This window comes from Penicillium coprophilum (assembly GCF_028826855.1).
Source record: "Penicillium coprophilum strain IBT 35676 chromosome Unknown utg000001l_segment0_segment0, whole genome shotgun sequence".
Lineage (NCBI taxonomy): Eukaryota > Fungi > Ascomycota > Eurotiomycetes > Eurotiales > Aspergillaceae > Penicillium > Penicillium coprophilum.
In genome coordinates, this window is record NW_026622720.1 from 3,530,494 (window position 1) to 3,552,141 (window position 21,648).

The 21,648-nt window shown below is 49.6% G+C and overlaps 11 protein-coding genes across 11 annotated transcripts; 6 read left to right on the forward strand and 5 right to left on the reverse strand.

The window, feature by feature from the left end:
- Positions 1 to 474: 474 nt before the first annotated feature.
- On the forward strand, positions 475 to 2,869 carry N7500_001356 (MRX complex nuclease subunit; the record flags this gene model as incomplete). Its single annotated transcript, XM_056672502.1, has 2 exons — positions 475 to 490; positions 543 to 2,869. The coding sequence occupies 2 exons, from the start codon at positions 475 to 477 to the stop codon at positions 2,867 to 2,869; spliced, it is 2,343 nt and encodes a 780-aa protein (XP_056538075.1).
- A 529-nt stretch (positions 2,870 to 3,398) lies between these two features.
- On the forward strand, positions 3,399 to 5,382 carry N7500_001357 (acyclic terpene utilization AtuA family protein; the record flags this gene model as incomplete). The annotated part of the gene is made up of 3 exons (XM_056672503.1): positions 3,399 to 3,432; positions 3,478 to 3,803; positions 3,859 to 5,382. 3 exons carry the CDS (start codon positions 3,399 to 3,401, stop codon positions 5,380 to 5,382), a joined length of 1,884 nt encoding a protein of 627 aa, XP_056538076.1.
- A 663-nt stretch (positions 5,383 to 6,045) lies between these two features.
- Positions 6,046 to 7,689, forward strand: N7500_001358 (aldehyde dehydrogenase family protein; the record flags this gene model as incomplete). The annotated part of the gene is made up of 5 exons (XM_056672504.1): positions 6,046 to 6,104; positions 6,153 to 6,634; positions 6,709 to 7,353; positions 7,411 to 7,480; positions 7,533 to 7,689. The coding sequence occupies 5 exons, from the start codon at positions 6,046 to 6,048 to the stop codon at positions 7,687 to 7,689; spliced, it is 1,413 nt and encodes a 470-aa protein (XP_056538077.1).
- A 640-nt stretch (positions 7,690 to 8,329) lies between these two features.
- N7500_001359 (uncharacterized protein) lies at positions 8,330 to 9,843 on the reverse strand (the record flags this gene model as incomplete). Its single annotated transcript, XM_056672505.1, has 4 exons — positions 8,330 to 8,465; positions 8,513 to 8,591; positions 8,649 to 9,372; positions 9,439 to 9,843. 4 exons carry the CDS (start codon positions 9,841 to 9,843, stop codon positions 8,330 to 8,332), a joined length of 1,344 nt encoding a protein of 447 aa, XP_056538078.1.
- A 999-nt stretch (positions 9,844 to 10,842) lies between these two features.
- Positions 10,843 to 11,547, reverse strand: N7500_001360 (class I SAM-dependent methyltransferase; the record flags this gene model as incomplete). The annotated part of the gene is made up of 1 exon (XM_056672506.1): positions 10,843 to 11,547. One exon carries the CDS (start codon positions 11,545 to 11,547, stop codon positions 10,843 to 10,845), a length of 705 nt encoding a protein of 234 aa, XP_056538079.1.
- Positions 11,548 to 11,976: 429 nt separating this feature from the next.
- Positions 11,977 to 12,921, forward strand: N7500_001361 (glycoside hydrolase family 16 protein; the record flags this gene model as incomplete). Its single annotated transcript, XM_056672507.1, has 1 exon — positions 11,977 to 12,921. One exon carries the CDS (start codon positions 11,977 to 11,979, stop codon positions 12,919 to 12,921), a length of 945 nt encoding a protein of 314 aa, XP_056538080.1.
- A 471-nt stretch (positions 12,922 to 13,392) lies between these two features.
- N7500_001362 (uncharacterized protein) lies at positions 13,393 to 14,081 on the forward strand (the record flags this gene model as incomplete). Its single annotated transcript, XM_056672508.1, has 3 exons — positions 13,393 to 13,549; positions 13,602 to 13,664; positions 13,753 to 14,081. 3 exons carry the CDS (start codon positions 13,393 to 13,395, stop codon positions 14,079 to 14,081), a joined length of 549 nt encoding a protein of 182 aa, XP_056538081.1.
- Positions 14,082 to 14,224: 143 nt separating this feature from the next.
- On the reverse strand, positions 14,225 to 16,511 carry N7500_001363 (Zn(II)2Cys6 transcription factor; the record flags this gene model as incomplete). The annotated part of the gene is made up of 5 exons (XM_056672509.1): positions 14,225 to 14,714; positions 14,767 to 15,360; positions 15,408 to 15,808; positions 15,862 to 16,067; positions 16,133 to 16,511. 5 exons carry the CDS (start codon positions 16,509 to 16,511, stop codon positions 14,225 to 14,227), a joined length of 2,070 nt encoding a protein of 689 aa, XP_056538082.1.
- Positions 16,512 to 17,324: 813 nt separating this feature from the next.
- N7500_001364 (Nucleic acid-binding OB-fold) lies at positions 17,325 to 17,714 on the reverse strand (the record flags this gene model as incomplete). Its single annotated transcript, XM_056672510.1, has 2 exons — positions 17,325 to 17,594; positions 17,652 to 17,714. 2 exons carry the CDS (start codon positions 17,712 to 17,714, stop codon positions 17,325 to 17,327), a joined length of 333 nt encoding a protein of 110 aa, XP_056538083.1.
- A 249-nt stretch (positions 17,715 to 17,963) lies between these two features.
- N7500_001365 (putative nonsense-mediated mRNA decay protein Upf3) lies at positions 17,964 to 19,678 on the reverse strand (the record flags this gene model as incomplete). The annotated part of the gene is made up of 2 exons (XM_056672511.1): positions 17,964 to 19,368; positions 19,431 to 19,678. 2 exons carry the CDS (start codon positions 19,676 to 19,678, stop codon positions 17,964 to 17,966), a joined length of 1,653 nt encoding a protein of 550 aa, XP_056538084.1.
- Positions 19,679 to 20,144: 466 nt separating this feature from the next.
- On the forward strand, positions 20,145 to 21,579 carry N7500_001366 (putative dipeptidase; the record flags this gene model as incomplete). Its single annotated transcript, XM_056672512.1, has 3 exons — positions 20,145 to 20,343; positions 20,404 to 20,616; positions 20,672 to 21,579. The coding sequence occupies 3 exons, from the start codon at positions 20,145 to 20,147 to the stop codon at positions 21,577 to 21,579; spliced, it is 1,320 nt and encodes a 439-aa protein (XP_056538085.1).
- Positions 21,580 to 21,648: the final 69 nt, after the last annotated feature.

Genomic DNA, 21,648 nt, shown 5'->3' on the forward strand with positions numbered 1-21,648 from the left:
GATACGATATCTTTTGAAGTGCATTTTTCCATGATTTGATAGGTCTCCGATGTATCTCTCGGTTTTACAAGTAGAAGGATGAGAATGCAGTAAAACCCATGCGCCAGAGCATGATTTATATATTCAAGGAAAAATAAGATATACATTGTCTTTTGTTAGAAAACTGTCCCATTCAAGCATTTATCATCTCTCCCTTTGAATCATCTTTTTCTACTCCGTACTCTCTTCAATACATACTGAATGGCCGCTATCCGGAACGCGTCCAACACGTGACAGCGCGACAGAAGCCTATCACCAACTATCTCTCAGTACTTTCAAGGTCGATTGCAAAAGTAGTGTGATTCTCCTGGAATAGCTCGTTGATACACGGCATTTACCAGGTCATTTCTACCCGGTGTCTGATTAGACCCAGATAACTTGCATGAACAACACAACAACAGTGCTGGATAAGACACGTGAGTGTGGTCGACCAAGATGCCTGGAGCAAGCAGTAAGACACCTTCGATACCAAATCATTATGCAGCTTACCGATATTTCTATAGATGCAGAGACCATTCGTATCCTCATCTCCACTGATAACCATGTCGGGTACAATGAGCGAGATCCCATTCGTGGGGATGACAGCTGGAAGAGCTTCCACGAAATAATGTGCCTGGCCAAGGAACGGGATGTCGATATGGTTCTCCTGGCGGGAGATTTGTTCCACGAAAATAAACCATCACGGAAGTCTATGTACCAGGTCATGCGGTCGATTCGCATGAACTGTTTCGGGGACAAGCCCTGTGAGCTGGAGATGCTCAGCGATGCAAGTGAGAACTTTCAGGGGGCGTTCAATCATGTTAACTATGAGGACCTGGATATAAACGTGGCGATTCCTATCTTTTCGATCCACGGGAATCACGACGATCCCTCGGGAGAGGGTCACTTGGCCGCACTAGATCTACTGCAAGTGTCGGGTCTTCTCAACTACTATGGTCGAACTCCGGAGTCAGACAACATTCAAATCAAACCTGTCTTGCTGCAGAAAGGCCGGACAAAGCTTGCGCTGTATGGAATGAGCAACGTTCGGGACGAGCGACTGTTCCGCACCTTCCGTGATGGCAAGGTCAAATTCTTCCAGCCGTCTGTCCAAAAGAGTGACTGGTTCAACCTGATGTCTGTGCATCAGAACCATCATGCTCACACAGAGACCAGTTACTTGCCAGAAAACTTTCTTCCCGAGTTTCTCGACTTGGTCGTCTGGGGCCATGAACATGAATGCCTGATAGATCCTAAGCTCAATCCAGAGACCAAGTTTCATGTTATGCAACCAGGATCGTCTGTCGCAACGTCTTTGGTGCCTGGGGAGGCTGTTCCCAAACAGGTCTCGATTTTGAGTGTAACAGGCCGTGAATTCAAGAATGAACCTATCCGGTTGAAGACGGTGCGACCATTTGTGATGCGGGAAATTGTATTATCCGAAGAAAAAGGAGCCCAGAAGCTTGCACGCAAAGAAAACAACCGCACAGAAGTGACTCGGTTTCTCATGTCCATTGTCGAAGAACTGATTGAAGAAGCCAATGCAGAATGGCTAGAGATGCAAGGCAACCGCAGTGATGAAGACGATGATGAAGCACCGGAAGCTCCGCTTCCTCTTGTTCGTCTCCGTGTGGAGACTTCCACACCGGAAGGAGGTAGCTACGATTGTGAAAACCCGCAGCGATTCTCCAACCGCTTCATTGGTAAGGTTGCTAATGTAAACGATGTGGTGCAATTTTACCGGAAGAAAAAAACCGCTTCTACTTCGCGCAAGGATGATAAATCCGTTGATGAAGCTACTATCTCTCATCTATCGGCCCTTGACACTGTCAAGGTCGAACAGCTGGTGCGCGAGTTCCTCTCATCACAGTCCCTAAGCATTCTGCCACAGAATTCTTTCGGAGATGCCGTTGCTCAATTTATTGACAAAGATGACAAACATGCAATGGAAATGTTTGTCAATGAGTCCCTCGAGAGTCAGGTCAAGCACTTGCTGTCCTTGGACCGTGACGATGACGAGATGGATGACGAGGAGAGAGAACAAAGCTCGTTAGTCACTGCGATGGAGAAATATCGTGGTCAAATGGAAAACATGTTTTCAAAGGGCGTAAAAAAGCGAACTCGCGGAAAGAAGCGTTTTAAGCCTAAGCCAGATGGTTGGGATTCCGAATTTGATGGCGTGTGGGAAGATCAGCCTGGTGCACTCATTCATTCAGATAATGAAGGTGGAGATCCGGCAGAGGAAGAAGCTGCAGAGGATGGGACAGTGCCCGCTCGTAGTCGTGCCACAGCCTCGACTCGGGGTCGTGGCAGGGGTCGTGGTCGAGGTGCGGCTAGTGCGGCTAGTGCGCGAACCACCAAGGCCAAAACTACCCCAGAAAACAAGACTACGAAGGGCCGCAAAAAGCAAGCAGTCTCAGACGAAGAGTCAGACGTGATTATACTAGATGATGATGACGACGACGACGTTATAGCCAATGTCATTTCCGATGACGACGACGACGACTCGCAGGCACTATTCGTCAAGCAGCCTCGCTCTAACACCACCGTGAAGCCACGGACAGTTGCGCCTACAACAGCGACGACTCAGCGCCGCGGTGGACGTGCTGCTGCCTCACCAGCTCCATCATCGGTAACTGTTAGTGGTCCTGTTTCTCGGCGAGCCCCTGCGCGTGGTAAACCAGCTCAGTCTACGCTCAACTTTCCCGCTTCACAGGCCAGCGCGCCTCAGTCATCACGACCTAGCCGCTCCACCCGTAATCTGAGTGTCATCAGCGATGGTATTGATGATGACGACGATGACGATGACGCCTTTGAAGAAATGCCAACCACCTCGAGGCGTCGTAGGTAATCTGCGATTTGCACCGAAACGAACATCTATGGATGTTTATGCCTTCATGCATGTAAGGAGTTATTGAAAACCACTTGGGCGTTACAATCAGCGTTGCCTTAAATTCTTCAATGGTATCTTCCAGATATGATTCTCAAAAATCAAATATAATACATAACAATCAAGCAACAAGGGGGCAGTACTGGGAGCTGTGAGCTTTCGAGATGAAGTATGCAAAATACGCTAGTCTGGATACGGTATTTAGCTTATATCGCAGGACATTTAGTTCCCTTGGCCACTCAAAAAGGGACTGAATAAGCCCAATACTCAAACCACCTTGGAAGCATCCCTTTCCAGTGATAAATGTGATACTTCGTCAGAGAGACCAAAGATACGATGTCTGTTGTTCTACTAACCCCGCATTCTCAGCCGAGGGACACAACCACCTCGGCCGTGCAACGCAAATGTGAAGGCAGAAAACATAGGCCCGATCCTCTCCTGATATATTGCCTCTGTGTACAAGAACAAGAGAGACAATATTTCAAACACAATGACATACAAGGGCCGACCCATTCGCATTGCAGGTTAGTTTAGTTGTATCCATGATGTACTCTAACTGACCTCTTCAGGTGCCTCGGGCTCTGCCTCAGATCGGCGTCATGCTATTGCTGATTTTGCGCGTCACCATCCGACCGATCCTATTGATGTCATTATTGCTGACTTCATGAGTGAGTTTAACATGGCCACCGCTGCGGGTCGGCGTGTAGACCAGGCGATCTCCCAGGAAGCAACAGCCCCAGCCTATGAGCTTTCCTTCCTAGAAGCACTGGAGCCGGCTCTGGAGGATTTGGCCAAGCATGGAATTAAACTTGCGGTCAATGCTGGAGTGACTGACACAAAGGGCCTATATGAGGTGGTGATGCACATGGTTGAAGCAAAGAAGCTGGACTTAAAGGTCGGTCAGCGCCTTGCCCAAAACTGGAAAGCAATTGCTGACTTGGGAAACCCAGATTGCATGGGTTTCCGGGGATGAGGTGCTATCTATCGTCCAGAAGGGATTGGCTTCTGGGTCTGAATTTCGCAACGTTTACACAGGCGAGCGATTAGCAGATTGGTCATTTGAGCCCATTTATGCCCAGTGCTATCTCGGTGGTCTCGGTATCGCAGCTGCACTCGCAGATGGTGCGGACATTGTATTGTGTGGGCGGGTCTCAGATGCTTCACCTGTCATCGGAGCTGCTTACTGGTACCATGGCTGGCGGCGCGATGAGCTTGACAAGCTAGCAAATGCGTTTGTGGCAGGCCATTTGATCGAGTGCAGCAACTACGTCTGCGGTGGCAACTTCACGGGCTTCAAAGCCCTAGAGCACGCAGGTGGAGATGGCTGGTCCAAGATCGGATACCCCATCGCCGAGATATCTGCCGAAGGCGACGTTGTGATCACCAAGCAGGCCCATACCACGGGTGGCGCGGTAACTGTCGATACTTGCACATCACAGCTGCTCTATGAGATACAAGGGCCTTGGTACTACAACTCCGATGTCACGGCGGTCCTCGATGGTATACACTTCTCGCAATGCGGCGTCAATCGTGTCGCTGTTCATGGAGTTCGATCCGGTCCTCCTCCTCCCACCACCAAGGTTGGTATCACTGCACGAGGTGGGTACCAGGCAGAGGTATGGTGGTTCTTGGCCGGTCTGGATATCGAAGCCAAAGCTCGCATGCTGGAGGGGCAGATTCGCCAATTGTTGTCACCCTATTCGGACAGATATACATCGCTGAATTTCGATTTATTGGGCTCTTCCCTCTCTGATCCAGGCAACCAGAACCGCGCTACTGTGCCGCTTCGCATCGTTGTACAGGCTCGGCATGCAGAAGAACTTGCACCCGCACGGTTCCTCAAACCCATCACCGATAACATCATGCAGGGGTATCCTGGCGCCACTTTTCACTTGGATCTGCGCCAAGGATTCCCGCGTGCCATTTTTGAGTACTATGTCAGCTTGTTACCCCAATCTGCAGTCCAGCATCGCGTCCACCTGCCTTGGAAGCCGACGGCATCAAGACAGATCCTCGATATCCCTCCTCCGACCAACACCAGGACGTATCCATCACGCCAACCCTCGCAACCTATCACCCACACTGACGGACCCGTCGACCTAGTTCGGTCGTTTGGGCCGACGACTCATGGCCCATTAGGCTGGATCGTTCATGCCCGCTCCGGGGACAAGGGTGCCGACGCTAACTGCGGCTTCTGGGTGCGTCACCGTGACGAATACCAATGGCTGCGTGCGTTGCTATCTGTTGACAAGGCGCAAGAGCTGTTGGGAGAGAGTGGCGAGAACCGTCAGTTAGCAATTGAGCGGTTCGAGTTGCCCAGCCTTCATGCAGTTCATTTCCTATTTCGCAACCTACTGGATCGAGGTGTCGGTGTGACGACCACGGTCGATTTCCTAGGTAAAAATGTGGCGGAATATCTGCGGGCGCGGCATGTTGATCTTCCAGTACGATTCTTGAACCGCGGAAAGCTATAGCCTTTCTTTCTCTGCTATATTGTCCCAGGTCATGTGATGCTATGATACTCAATCCCTTTAGTTTTCCAAGAAAAGGGAAGCTCCAGGCCCTAGGGGCTTTGTTGTTCATTGTAAGCTACCCCACCGAACATTGGAAAGTGACCGCATCGGGGAGATAATAGCCCGCGTTCACATCTTTCCTCGCCCACTGCCCCTCTTTTTTTTTTCCCTTTGGGCCGAAATGAGTCTGCAGAAACATACAAGGTATAAACCTCGGTATCAACTGTATATATATGTGATTATATATCTATGTGTGATTATATATCTATGTAGTGTATGTAGTACTTGAACATCCCAAGGTACATGTACCAACGTCCTGCCGGAATATAAGAATCTTACCTCGGCCTTACCCCGAGAGGGGCACACGCCACCCGTTACAAGGCCGTTGTCAAACCGAAAATACATGTAATTTTGTAATTTTGTAATTTTCACAGTGCTGATACTACATCAGGTACAATAAGTTGAATGTAACAATACAATACGGTACGGTACGGTCGTTTAACCCCGCATCACCTATCAACCAGAAAACGAAAATCAATCGTGGACCCTTCTCTCTTAGGAATATATAAGAACACCCCCTGTCTTCTCCAATTCTCTTCCTTGCATCTATCTTATACCCGAACAATGTCTCTCTCTACTACCATTAAGACTCCCAATGTCACTTATGAACAGCCCCTTGGCTTGTAGGTGTAACCGTGTCTATATCCGTCTCAATCGCTAATTGCCCCTAGGTTCATCAATAACGAGTTCGTCAAGGGTGTTGACGGCAAAACCTTCGAGACCCTAAACCCCAGCAACGAGCAGGTCATCACTTCCGTCTACGAGGCTTCCGAGAAGGATGTCGACATCGCTGTCAAGGCCGCCCGTGAGGCCTTCGAGGGTTCATGGAAAAAGGTGACCCCCTCGGACCGTGGCCGTATGCTTACCAAGCTGGCCGACCTCTTCGAGCGTGAGATGGAGACCCTGGCTTCCATTGAGGCCCTCGATAACGGTAAGGCCGTCACTATGGCCAAGGTTGATATCGCCAATGCCGCTGGCTGCCTACGCTACTACGGTGGTTGGGCCGATAAGATCACCGGTCAGACCATTGACACCAACTCCGAGACCCTCTCCTACACCCGCCACGAGCCCGTTGGTGTCTGTGGCCAGATCATTCCTTGGAACTTCCCGATCCTTATGTGGGCTTGGAAGATTGGTCCCGCTATCGCTGCCGGTAACACTGTGATTATCAAGACCGCTGAGCAGACCCCTCTGTCCGGTCTGTACGCCTCTAAGCTTATTGTTGAGGCTGGCTTCCCCCCGGTGTCATCAACGTCATCTCCGGTTTCGGTCGTGTTGCCGGTGCCGCTATCTCTAGCCACATGGACATTGACAAGGTCGCCTTCACTGGTTCCACTCTTGTCGGCCGTATGATCCTGCAGGCCGCTGCCAAGTCCAACCTGAAGAAGGTCACTCTTGAGCTGGGTGGCAAGTCCCCCAACATCGTCTTCGAGGATGCCGATATTGATAACGCCATCTCCTGGGCTAACTTTGGTATCTTCTTCAACCACGGCCAGTGCTGCTGCGCCGGTTCTCGACTGCTGGTTCAGGAGAGCATCCACGACAAGTTCGTCGCTCGCTTCAAGGAGCGTGCCGCCCAGAACAAGCTCGGCAACCCCTTCGAGGGTGACACCTTCCAGGGCCCCCAGGTTTCACAGCTCCAGTTTGACCGCATCATGGAGTACATCAACCACGGCAAGAACGAGGGTGCCACTGTTGCCCTAGGTGGTGAGCGCCACGGTACCGAGGGATACTTCATCCAGCCTACCGTTTTCACCGACGTCACCCCCGATATGAAGATCGCCCAGGAGGAGATCTTCGGTCCCGTTATCGCCGTCACCAAGTTCAAGGATGAGGCCGATGCTATCCGCATTGGCAACAGCACCAGCTACGGTATGCATTGTTTACATCCATCGTGAAATTTTCAATGGTCATTCTAACTATATGCAGGTCTCGCTGCTGCCGTGCACACCAAGAACGTCAACACTGCCATCCGTGTTTCCAACGCTCTCAAGGCTGGGTATGTCTTATTTTGATCAATATCTGTTGTAACAAAGCTAACTCTATTGCAGTACCGTCTGGATCAACAGCTACAACTTGATCTCCTACCAGGCGCCCTTCGGTGGCTTCAAGGAGTCCGGCCTTGGCCGTGAGCTCGGTTCCTACGCTCTTGAGAACTACACCCAGGTCAAGACTGTGCACTACCGCCTGGGTGATGCTCTATTCTAAATTAATAATGAAAAGAAAAAAAAAAAAAAACAATAAATCAGTTCAGTGATTGAAGCCATTGAAGCCAATGAGATGATGATACATGATTGGAATTTTTCGTTTTGTACATAAACCAAATTGGAAGACTGGGCTTCTTATCAATTGCGCTTCCGATACTTATAGCACAACATTATTCTACTTACGTGGTCTACATGGTCAGTTCAGAGAATCAGGGTAGATGTGTGTTCAGAATCTAGAACAATAGATATTTAGCGTGGCTCATGTCATGATACAAGCTGAAATTACCGATAAATCCATTGCTTCATCATTTTCCAGCTCAGCTTATCCCGGTAAGGTGCTCTTCCCCTGTCGGCCATCATCACGGGTCATTATGTGCCGCTCGGTACATCTCCCCCCGAGAGGCTCGGTGACTACAACAATCGACACCCGGCTAAGCTCGGGATTCTCGGCGGGATTTTGTGGGTATATGTTGTATTTTTAACCATCTAGAAACACGAATGAGGCAATCGAACTAGGTATGTACTATGTATTCATGGTTTCAATTACAAACATCCCGATCAGCACAAGCCAAGCCAAATGATAAAAGATATGGCCAATGACTTATTCCTTGTTTCCAAGAAACAAAACCATCCCCTTTGTATCATACACCAAGTTCGCCAATCGTAATCCCGTTCGGCAACTTCAGTCCGATGGGAAGTCCGCACAGGAACTTGTCGGTATAAGTTGCCCCGCGCTTGTTGGCAAGCTTCTCTTCAATATCTCTGTACATATCGTAACTAGTCGTTGTCAGTATTGGTGGACCACCAAAGTCAGTGAGACTCACGCATTCATCTCCTCTATAGTCAAAACCTTCTTCGTGTCTTCGACTTTATAGGTTGGGATATCTTTGTTGACGGAGAAACCTATGTACTGGTCAAAAACCAACATACTGCAGAACATTGAAGCACAACTACACTCACCAATCCGCTCGTTGATGTTATAAGCCGCCTTGGCGGCTGCTGCTTGCACCTTTGTGACGCGAGGAAGACGTACCTCCTCGTAAACAGCGAGGGCTTGGGCGATATCCCCTAAAAAATAACGCTTATCAAACAGGAGGCCAAGTGCTGCCGCATCTTCAATAGCCATGCAGGCTCCTTGGCTTTGATGGGGCATCATCGGGTGTGCAGCATCTCCCAAGAGACAGGTGCTACCCCGTTGGATATACTGATATGGATCATGAACCCAAAGACGCCATGGCTTGATCTCGGTCCCAATCATTAGATGATTGAACACTTGTCGGTCCAGCTCGGGGTATGGGGTAAGGAGTTCCTCAACAGGGCGGTCTTCGACACTCCATGCCTGTGTTGAATAGTCACCTTGGTCCCGCGGAAAGAAGCAATAATAGGATAGAAGCTTGCCGCCATTACAGGGGGACAGAACAATCTTGTCCCATTTGCCTTCCTGGCCACCCCAGTACTCTAGTGCGCTATTGTCAGAGTAGTTGACCAGGCCCAGTCTGATGGCATCCTCAGTGTTGACGTTGGTGTGCAAGCAACTCTGGTCGGAGGGTCGCTTTTCGGGTGTGATACCGAGAATCCCTCGCACGGCTGATCCGATTCCATCTGCACCGACAATTAGGTCGTGGGTCACAACCTCGCCGTTTTCGAAAACGATTGTACTCGTCTTCAGATCTATATCGCGACACTGGATCCCAATCAGCGTTAGCATATGCGCAATTTCAGTCGCCCCTTCCCTCCCCGATAGACTTACACGGTAGTTCACTTTGAGAATTGCTGGTGCTCCTTCACCCTCGCCCAACGCCGAATCCTTTAGCATGGCATGCATGTACTGGCGATGGAACATGTTGTATGCATACCCCCAGCGCTTCTCATAATCATCGAGGTCGTACACACTGACGGGCTCCCCTGTCTTCCAGTCGCGATTGATAAGCTTCTTCAAAATCACAGGGTCACCCTTGGCAACATCCACATTCCACTCGTGCAACCAGCGGGTTCCATTGGCAGCGCACGAAACCGATGCGCCAACTTCGCCCGCAAAGTCCGACTTTTCATAAATGGTCACAGTATGTCCTGCACGACGCAAAGCAACTGCAGTGGACATGCCACCAATACCCCCGCCGATAACGCCTACATTGAGACTCCTCCAACCTGACATAATGTACGGAGTAGATAGAATGAAACTTGGAGTTTATAAGATTGAATCAAAGTACAAGGATCTGGTTCAGGTAGATATATAGCAATTTCTCTGCTCTATCTATAAAATCTGGTGTCGATGATGTCTATGATGTCTACGTCGGCTGGCGGATGATGCACTCGGGTCGCGGACCGCGCACTGACGCTTATCGTCGGATCTACCGAATGTATAGGTAGCTACGCCCGAGGTCGGGCTTCACGTAGGTGAACTAATCATTTGCAGTCTCCAGGAGAGATTTGAGGCTAGTCGCTAGCGTTGTTACTACATCCCTAATAGCTCAAAATCGCAGCATTTCGTTCGCACGTAGTCGGTAGACTGTCATTGTAAGCCACCCGCCATCTCCAAGCCCGATCTATGACCCAGGACACCCTTTACATCTTGACAATTATAACCCAGACTCTTATTGTAAAGAGGGATATTGGTGTCATCTTTACTTTCGAGGTCCACCTCAACGATGTACTGGACCGCCCTGCACTGGCCGTGAATATCTCCGCTAACTTTTCATATATTGCACCAACTCTTTTTGTAGCTTGGACGACATTTCTCTGGCCCTGAACACCCCAGCAGATACATTGTCAGAGGTGTAGGTGAGAGATTGCCATTGAACTAGATCGCCGCAGAAGCTGAGCTTGTGGGCGGTTACTATATAGAATAGAATTGGTATATAACGGCAAAGAAGTACGCTTCGGGTTCCTGCAACATGTTTATTCGTTGAAGTCCACCGAGTCCATTGGATTGTGTGTTGGATCAACTTATGAGAGGTTCCTAACTCTCTCTACAAGACACTGCAAGGTTAAGGACTAGGCTGCTTTGGAAGTCCTGTCAACAAAGCTTCACCCATCACTTTCTCCAGTAAATATACCGCTTCAATTATTTTGTCTACCACCTTCTTACCTACCAAAAAGTCTTTGTCGTCCCGTAGGTTAATTCGCTCAACTCATTTGAAGCCTTCTCTCATGATCATATTGTGGTACTTTTTTTCCAAACATGTACGGGCCTAGCAAACCCTTCCTCGTCCCTCTCGACTTGCAATATCCTTTCAAATCCCTGCGCTTTCAACTCGTCCTCAAATGGTGGCCTGATCTGGATCGTCTTATACATCTCTCTCAATTCTTTATTCTTTTTTGAAGCTCTCGCATAATTGCTCATAGGCTGAGGCTCCACGACGAGATAGCCCCCCTCATTCAGTATGCTTTGGATGTGCGCAAATAGCGTTAACATCCCGGAGTCCCCGTTGTTAAGATGTATCCACTTAGTCACAGATAGTAGCAGGACAACATCGAATTTGCCCAGCGCGGTACCCGTGTAGGCGGACGCATCCACGAAGTCAAAGTGCTCAAAGGTGCACGGCCCGTCCGGGTACGCCGCCTTCGCCTGCTCAACCAGCCACGGGTCAATATCGACCCCGACTGAGGCAGCTGCACCGCAGTGCGCTATCACCTCATAGGTCAGTTTGCCCGCGTTACAGCCTAAGTCTATGACTCGAGCATTGCGGAGGATATCTGATGGGAGAATGGAAAGGCGCTCGTCCGGAACGGTGGGCGCCCGGAACTTGGCGTAATATTGGTGGTAGTTGCCATGGCGCGCGGCGAGATGTGTAGCTTTGAAGCGCTCTGCTTTGGAGAGTTCTGTTGTGGGGTGATGGTGATGGCATGCTTCTGCCATACTTGGAGATTGTAGGAGCACGGAGGCACGTGCTGATCACAATATTGATTATGTCGAAGGAAAGATGTGTGAGATGAAGAACATCAGGTTTGAGCACACTTGATAGGCCATATATTAGAAGTTACCTTGAAATTTTGTGATGCCAAAAGTTTCGGGCCGAGAGGTTTGTAGGGTTTGCATATGACTGGTGCCTGAGGCAACTATTTGGGAGGGTTGACCATGGAGACTATTTCTGCCGGTAATACCGAGACTTAATGATCATATAGAAGGACTTGATATTCAGATTAGGCGGATGCTTCATATTCACTCATGGACGGAGTAGATGTTCTGTCAATGTTATACCCTTTTGGAATATCCACAATCTGACGTCAGCTTTGCTTACTGTTTCCCGCGTCTTCGCTACTTGTTGCCTTCCATAAGGTACTCAACATGCCATTCAGACAAGCGCTTCAGGGCATTATTGATAAGGCGGACAAGGCTTGGGAGGAATTTAGCCATCACGCCCCTCCGATACCGTCATACAACAAGCCTCCCCCACCACCTATTCCAACCTCTAGCAAGCCTGCTTACCAGGAACAGCACTCGCAACCCCAGATCTACTGGCGGCCTAACCTACATCCTCAAATACCAGTGTCTTCCAATTTTGAACATCAACAGGGTCAGCATGGATGGGGCAACAATGAGTCGCAGAATTATGTCGACAGCCCGCAAAACTCATTCCATTCAGCCCAGGGCGATGCGGTGATCGTGCGCGCTCTAATCAACCACGGACATCCTGATCCTGCTCAGAAGTTTACCAGCGCCAGACTATCGAGTAACCAAACCCTCAGTCGACCACGGGGCTGTCTGTCGGCCAGGATTACCGCGCCGGTCGCCCGAGGTATCTGGCCTGCCTTTTGGCTGCTGCCTAAAGACCCCTTCCAGTGGCCCGAGGATGGCGAAGTCGACATAATGGAAGCGTGGAACGGCGATGCTGTCAATCACACTTGTCTGCATTGGGGCCATTTCAACGGCCAGGACTGGGACAAGCATCGCGTTCTCGAAACCCCCATCCCCCACATTAGCTCACCGGCGGGGGTGAGGTATGATTTCATTTGGGACGAGGACGAGACAACGGGCAGGGGGCGCTTGGTCTGGTTGATTGATGGCACACCCATCATGAGGGCCGAGAAGCCGCCTGGGACGAGGAAGATGAGCGAGTTCAGAATTCTCATCAACATCGCTGTTGGAGGAAATGTCTGTCAGGGAAATATGCCCAGCGATGGATGTTATGAGACAGTGATTCGTGAGTTGGCCATGTGGGACGCGCCGCCTGGGGGTTGGAGAGAGTTTGACCGGGTTTGGGGGAGTTCCAAAGATGGCAATACGATGTAACGGCAAAGGTTAGGTCGTGATGATCCGATTGGAAAGTATAGATAGCTAGAAGAGTTTTCAACCAATCTTCGGAACCGGTTTTCCACCCTCTACATGCTGAAAGGGATGATGTATGTCAAGTCAAATCAACCTTGGAAAGCCCAAAAGGCATTGTAGAATCAACAAATGTATAGAAAAGGTTACCCTATAACAAAGCAAAAGAAGCTAACAGTGGATAGCAAGCATGACCAACGAAGCAATAATTTCCTTGACTTTGTTGAGAAAGAGGTCCATGGACAGTAACCAGATATGACCCTGTCAAGGAATGTATAAAGGTTAGGCTATTATATGACACAGTGAAGCCAAGTGTCAGCCGTCAAATGCAGGGTCTGACCGTGTCACCTTATTTTGTCTGACAATGGGATATAACTGCTCAACTGTATCCCAAGCGCTTCGAAAACTTCTCTCCCCAGAATTATCTTCCAGGCAAAAATGCGATTGAATATCCTGTGGACCAGTATGACTTTGGCCTTGCAAGCCATGGCGGCACTCTCCCAGTCGGGGCCACAAAAGCGCTATCCAACTGGATCCTTCTCCATTCTTGCCTACGGTGTCGGCTCTGAGGGGTTGGATGTTTTCTATTCCGATGGTAGCTATGAAATTCCAAATGGGTGTTATGCCTTATCTGACCCGATGCTTAGGACTCGCATATGTCGGCGACTCTTCCAAGTGGGTGTCTGGATCTGTAACAACCGACGTTACATGTAAGCTCTATTTTTTTTTTTTTTTTCTAATTAGCATTTCCATCGACATTGTTCATCCTAGTCGTGGTAACAGCTAATCCTCCATTAGTCGTCTTCAAAAACTCCCGAATCATCGCCACGGCCACTAACAAGGATTATACCTTTGACGCTGACACTTTCTTCTACATCCGTCCCACCCCCAATCAGGTGCTTCCTGTGGGTTTCACGGGGAACGATATCGATATACCAGACAATGCGAGCGTACATCAATTTCTTTTCTACGGCAGGTATCTCATGTGGCAAAATGAGAATGGACTCCTGTGCGATTCGTTTCGTCTGAAGGAGACAGATGTCGGCGATATCTATCAGCTATACTGGGACACTTCTAATCTGTACCCCCCGGGCTTCTTGATTCCGACTGTAAAGTCATCTGTTTAGAACAAAGTGAACCTTCACCTTGCATTTCTTTGTTTTGGGGGCCCAGATAGTCATGTAGTCCTCGCAAACCTTATGATTTGTCAAATCGCAGTAAACGAAATGTCCAATAAGGGTGTATACGGAGGTAGTACAGGAGTCATTTGTCATATTGTAGTCGATTCAGCGAGAAATGGGAAACTATCCCATAAAGACAAATCCATACCCTCCCAGTCGAATAGGGTGCTATCAATCATGGGGGGTGTGACAACAGTAGCAGCACCATCTTCCGAGTGCAACAACGGATATGACGTGACACTCTGTGATCGAATTGGAGTAGCATTGCTCACCTCTTCTTCGTCGTCCGCCTCAATTTGTGTGTGTCGTGTTGTCGGAGTTTCACTCAAACTAAATATCCGATTGACATATGGACTCCGCCGCTGGCGGGCTTGGGCCGCAAGTCGCTGGCGCTGTTCCCTTATAGCTGCCTCCAACATTGTTATAATCTCTAGGTAGTGAGCTGCCTGGGCAGATTGCGACGCCAGCATGCGCAAGATGGTCAGAGCACCGCGGAATACACCATCAATCTCGGGATCCACGTCACGGCGAGAGAACATAGAGAACCCGAGCACAAGAGCTGCGGCAAAAATAAAAGCTCTGCTCGATGTTAGTGTCGGAGTCATTAGATGGCTATTTGCGACAGACGAACTTAAGAATACACATATTCCGAAGTAGAAGGCCGGACTTGTGCACCTCGAGGCATGTTTGCAACATGTATACAGCGGAATCAATACATGCCGCTGCGAGCCGAGAGTGAGCTGCATCCTCCTCAGGCACCTTCTCGCTAGAATCGCCAGTCGAGAGACTGTGGTGTAACCGGGCTAGCCGGACACTCAACGCCGAGATGAGGAAAGGTCGGGTGACTAAAATTACTGCAAAGTGATACGAACATGCAACGTGCATGCTTCCAATTGTATGTGCCCGGAAAGTACTCTGATCTTTGTGTCCCAAAGACGTCGTCCTTAGTGATCGCGGCAGACATTCGCTCCATGTGTTTAGTTTGCATAAGAGCAGATCTGCTTTCTCTGCGGACGCAGACTTTTCACTATAAAGACAGGTTATAATTTCGTCCAATATCATCGATAACCGATATGAAGCCACCAAGCCAGGGTCGGTAGGTGAGGCCCCAATCCAGCCAGGTTCTTGTCGGTTCTCCGGCAATAGAGGTGATGTGGCAGAGGGCCTCCCGAGAATTGAGCTGACAAGCAAATCGAGAATACATAAGCTCATCCACAATCGTGATCTATTGGTGATTAGTTGTGCTAAGTAGGTTTGGAGAGAAGGTTTTACCGTTCGTGGTTCGCAGCACTTTCATCGGGATTCATTGAGCCTGGAGAGTCTGCATGAAACCCCAGCGCCACTGCCGCTCGTGAAGCCACTCCCAGGTACATGAATGCCGTATTTCGACGACACGCCCCCAGCATGTAGAAGGACATGAGTAAAAATATTCGCACTAAATCCATGCTGGGGTCTTCTAACATATTGGCAAACGCCCCACGTTGGCCCCGAGCGAAGTAGAACCGCTCCACCTGAAGGCTCTTTGGATCTTTCGGGTAGGATTGTGCCCCAATGGCAACCATAAGGTCTATGGTGGCCGCCCTAGCCTTTTCCTGGTCGGTTTCAGGCTCTGCTGGGCTAATAAAAGAGGATGAAGTGTCGTCGTTGGAGCTCAAATTGAAAACCCCGCTTGTCTTGCGTGGTGTCAGTGATTTATCTACCCTTTATGGTTTGGCATCCATCCTACCGCTGCTTGATAACTCTGAATAAATCGCGCCTTCTCATCAAAAGTGCAACATTCTTCAGAGAAATTCAACAGATCATGATGAGCTTCTGCCTCTAACATATCCTCACTCCCACCATTATGAGAGAATTGTGAGGGCCCGATATGTTGGGTTACCGTGTCTCGAAGTAACTGTAGAAATGACAAAGAGGCAGCTTTCCCGACGTATACTGCAGCCAAAGTCAAATCAAATGCTTTGTATGAAAGTCTAAAAAGATAGTCCCAGAGCTCATACCTCTTTCCCCTTGCAGGTTACGGAGCATGCGCGGATGCGTCCGATGTGCAACTTCGGGGGAATGCGAGCCCGCCTCCGGCGACTCGGGATTGGGTGCACCGACGTCATGAGGCTGTGAGATCAAGGGGGTCTGTAGCTCGGCTCTTATTTCGCTCCTTATTCGAGGGGACTCGACCGTGGGTTGAGAAGGAGGTATGAGGCGGCTGCGGAGGCCTACATTTGGTAAGGACTTGAATGGAGTGCATGAGCGGCCTCGTCCTTTATGAGTACAGTTGGTGCATGGGAAATAACCACTGCAGCGTTTCTTGGATGCACGACAGGCAGTGCATGCGGTATTTGCTCGCAGCCGATTTGCTGGATGGACCTTGGGCCGTGGCATATTTGAAGAGTCTACGGAGTACAAGTCTGGGGTTGGATTCGGGAGATCCCCACAGGTCAGAGATAAGGGATAAGAGATAAGAGATAAAGGACAAGGGATAAGCGTGTGCGGCCCGACTTCCAAATTTCGGAAGAGGGACCTCGGGAGTACTGGAAGATAGCCAGTTTTTGTAGGGTAAAAGCTTCTGGTGTTGCATATCTTGCGTGCATGATACTCTGGGGGAAAACCGAACAAATAATAGAAGTATCACCCGGAATGGTGTGATTCGGTGCGACGAACTTGCGCACACTATGATAGGATATATATACAGTTGCCGATGTAGCAGAAGCTAGCTATGTGTATTGCATAAAAAATAATGAATGAACAAAGCCGGTAAGTAGCAATACTAAACCTCTACATACTTTAGTTACAAAGTATACAAAGGATCAAGAACAACGTTATAAAAAATGATATACAAGACACTGCACAAAACAGTACAACATACTCCGTACGGAGGGAACAGCAGAGGTTGAAATCTTGAAAGGATCCGCCCCGAGCGAAAGGGATTGGCAGATGATTGGACAGAAAATGCCATGGATCATGAATAGTCCGTGCTCCACTTAGGAGTCAAACAACACAAACAGAGCAATGCAGACAAACAAGAGAATCTCGCTTAGCACTAGCGTGACTGTCTAAGGATATAAATATGGCCAGCCCCCCGGACCTTCTTCTGTTTTTCAAGCGACTCTACGTATGTTCTCCATCCCCCATACAGTTTCCAAAAAAAACTGTATCTCAACATCTTACTGACGATTTCCCCAACAGTTCAAAGAATCACTTTAGAGTAGACGTCCCCTTTCTAAACTCTTTAAAAGAGCCACAGAATCTCCACCCTTGCTGATGACTACATGTCCTCGATGCCCTAAAGTGAAACCTTTTTACTCCCGCCTCGACTGTCACGCGTGCTGCTCGCAGTGTCTGTGTTTCGGTCCAGGGAGTGGTGATGATCTTGACCTGGTCTCGGCGTCTGACTTCGGTCGGTCGGTCCTGGTGGGTGTCGAGGAGGTCTGAAAGGTTCTCTTCCAATTTGGTTGATATGGGAAACTGTGGAGGGGTTTATGCAGCTAGCCAAAAATTTAATATATCTCCCTTGACTTTTACCCTTTCGTACTGCTCGCATCCCTCGCCATCTGGTCTACGAAGTAGAAACTGGTTAATTGCCATTTTAGTATATAGGCTGCAAACAATTCGTGTTCATGGAGGTCATGCTGGGCGGGATTTTCACACTTCGGCCTAGGCAACTGCCATGATCTAGCTAAATCCTTTGAATGTATCACGTTGATACTGTCTGGTTCGATTAGCTGGCCATAGTATAAAACAATTGCCGCGGCCATGGTGTAATCATCGGTAAAACCTATCATGCCTTCGGGTATCATGTCTCGTGAACTGCTGAAGTACTCAATATGCTTGCCCTCATTTCGCCTCGGTGCTTCCGATTTTATCTGAAGCTCCAGAGCTTCCCTTGGGTCCTTTATTTCGTGAGCCACGCCCTCCACGAGATCCACGAGAGGAACCAGCATTACCCCCAACATTACCGCCAGCCCCTGAAGCGCTTCCTGCAGTTTCGGCAGGAGCCTTGGTCTTATTGGCTGTGAAACCCTCGCGGCCTTTGCGCGACTTCTCGATTCCGGGATTCTCTTTGCGCTCCAATACCACAACTTGACTCTGGGCCACCGACACGGGACTCGCAGCGATGGCTTTGCGAAGTGCTTCCGGTTCAGCAAAATCTACGTAGCCAAATCCCTTCTTCTTATCGATCTCGACCTTCGTCACTGCTCCGAATGGGGTGAATGCAGACTCCAGGAGCGCCTCCGTCACACCCTGGGATGGGTTGGCGTGTTTGAGGAATGCTTGTTTGGCAGTCGATGAGTGTTTTGCTTTGCCGCCTTTAGTAGATTTGGCTGGCTGGGTCGCAGGCGGCGCAGCCGCAACAGATCGCGAGGATGATTCGCCGTCCTTGGACTTTGGTGTATTGACTGTGGATGATGCGGGTTTGGGAGCCCTGTTGGTTTCCTTCTTGGGCAAATCGGCTGGTGGATTAGCCAAGTCTCGAGAGCTTTCGTTCTTGGAGGTAGTGTCAGTCGAACCGCCTTTGCCGCGTCGTCGCCCACTGGATGGCGAGAGTCCAAGATCACGCTGAAGGATCTTAGTGGCTGCTGTGACATTGCCGCGTTCTCTCTTCCGCTCTGGAGCTGCAGTTGTATCCTTTGTAGTGTTTGATGCGGTACTCGACTTGCCTCCCTTGGAATTAGCAGAGGCTCCTTGTTTGGTTGCCTTGATGGAGTCCTTGCTTGTCCTTTCCCCTTTGAGTTTCTTGTCGGAAGCGGCTGTAACGATTTCCTTATCACCCCGCTGCAAGAGCTTTTTCGCTTGCACTTTCTCCTGCTTCGACTCCTTCTCCGATCGACCGTGCTTGGATTTAGACCCGCTGCCGTCCTTTAACTTGCTAGCTTTCTTGTCTTTGATGAACTGTACTAGCGGGGTGGTCATGACGGCTTCCTTCTTCTTGTCCTCACCATCAGCTGCGGAATCCATAGCCGCGGGCCTGGTAATGGGCTGGGTCAGACTTTCCAAGAAAGCGATGAAGTCGGAATCTTGGTCAATCGTGCCTTGACGAGCATCCTTGCGAGACCGGCTTCCGGGGGTCTTGGCATAAGGTGCAAACTCCAGCGATGGAGGCCCAAGTAGAATAGGGTCATGTAGAGTGTTACGAGCATCCTGGAAAGAAGCCTGGCGTACGGCGTCTGAGAGCAAAGAGACACATTCGGTGGACACAACGTGGATGTACGCTCTTGATGGACGAGATGGCTTATTTGGACTATTTGAAGAAGTCCAGTCAGTCAGAATCAATAGAAGATGGCATCAGAGCGTGAATCCTACTCTTTCGACACCTTGCCAGGTTTGTACTGAAGCCAGTCGATGTTTCCTGCTCCAGTCTTCCACTGGTCACCAAGAGCATTCTCCAGCTCGGCCTGTGTTAGCCCGGGGGTAAACGCCGAATGAGAAGTTTGAGACGTGGCGCGGGAGGCTTGGGGGTTTTTTTTTGCGGGCGCTCCAGAGCCCGCTCTTTGCGTAGCTGCTGCCGAAATTGGGAGCAGACCGGCGGTGGTCTTGCCAGGCGGCATCATGGTGAGATTTTTCGATAAAGGCGAAGCTATATTTCTCGTTCTCAACACGAAGTCATGGAACCCCCAAAGGATGTTGAATAATGGAGCCAGCCAGCCCACTTATCCAAGTTGACAACCCGCCGGGGGAATCTACCGGGCTGAAGGCGGTGTGATTGGACGGGAAGTCTCACCGCCTATCCGGTCAGTCGGCATCCAGTCGCTGACTCATCAGTTATCAGCTCCTGGGCTTCACCCGTTGACAAACGGGGTAGAAAAATCATTAGAATAGAATTATTGGCAAGACTCTAGAACATATCTGCTATACATCTCTTATGAAACACCATAATGAGAACTCGGCGGGTTGGACCTCTGGAGTCCCGGTCGGGCCTCCACCTGGGTCATACCAGTCTTATCGATAAGCATCTCCGGCCTCTTCGACCTTCCTTGGAAGGTTGCAACACACTAGGTAGGTACTTAGATCTGCAGAATGAATGACAAGAAAAGCCCCGTCTTGGAGAGCCAAGGAGATGCGCCGAAACCGAGACAGAGAAAATACTTTTTCAATCTACTCTGGCTGTTTCTCTGTATCATTGTATCCACCGCCTGGTTCACACGCTCGCACTCTACCTTTTCTCCAAGCATCGAGGAAAGGGTGCAAAATATCCTGTCCCAGACTCCATTGATCGGTATGGAGATTGGAGAGAATACTTACGTATGAAAAAAGCATGACTGATGGCCTAAAACAGACGGCCACGATGATCTTCCTATCTTGATTCGGGAACACTTTCACAACCGCGTAAATGACTACAACTTCACTGAGGCTTTTGTCAAGGGAAAATTTCCCGGCCACGTTGATATTCCCCGGTTGAAACAAGGTAGAGTTGGTGGTACGTTCTGGAGTGTTTTCGTGGCCTGCCCCGAGAATTGGACCGATTTCTCCGACGAGAATTATGCAGCAAGTAAGTGAACTCGGTACGATGGCTGTTGCATAGTATACTCACATTGGAATCATAGGCGTGCGAGAGACGATGGAGCAGGTGGATCTCATGTTGAGGATTCAGCAGGCATATCCCAAGGTCTTCTCAACCCCGCCAAACGGTACCACTGCCATGGCCGCTTTCCGCGAGGGGAAAATCATCTCACCGCTTGGTATCGAGGGCTTACATTCGATCGGTAACTCAATGGCCCACCTCCGAATATTTTATGAGTTAGGCGTTTCATACGCAACTCTGACGCATAATTGCCATAATCGGTATGCCGACGCCGCCATTCTTGAACTTCCAGGCGGTGGAATAAAAAAGTCCGACCCTCTTTGGCACGGTGTCAGTGAAGAAGGCCAGAAGCTGGTGTTTGAGATGAACCGCCTGGGGATGATCGTCGATCTAGCCCATGTCAGCACGGATACCATGCGTGATGTGCTGGGTGCCGGCAAGTCCGAATGGGCAGGGAGTCGTGCTCCAGTGATTTACAGCCATAGTTCGGCCTATACACTCTGTCCCCACCCGCGCAACGTCCCCGATGACATCCTGGAGCTAGTCCGGGAGAAGAACTCCCTGGTTATGGTTAATTTCGCACCAGACTTCATTTCCTGCACTGCGTCTGACCGCGCCGATGGGATCCCAGACACGGACCCTGTTCACGTCACTCTGGAACGAGTTGCTGATCATATCATGTATATTGGTAATCTTATAGGCTTCGAGCATGTCGGAATAGGTAGCGATTTTGATGGTATTCCGACGGTCCCCCGAGGATTGGAGGATGTGTCCAAGTTCCCGAATCTGATAAAGGAGCTACTGAAACGAGGAGTCAGTGATAAAGATGCAAGTAAGGTGGTAGGGGGTAATCTATTGAGGGTATGGAAGAAGGTGGATGAGGTGGCGCTTGAGATGCAAGCCGAGGGTGCACTGCCTGTGGAGGACTGATTCTTTGAAGGACTTCAAGTTCATTTCATTGTCAATTTCCTCAGAGTGGTGCTTTTTCAAGTGTCATAA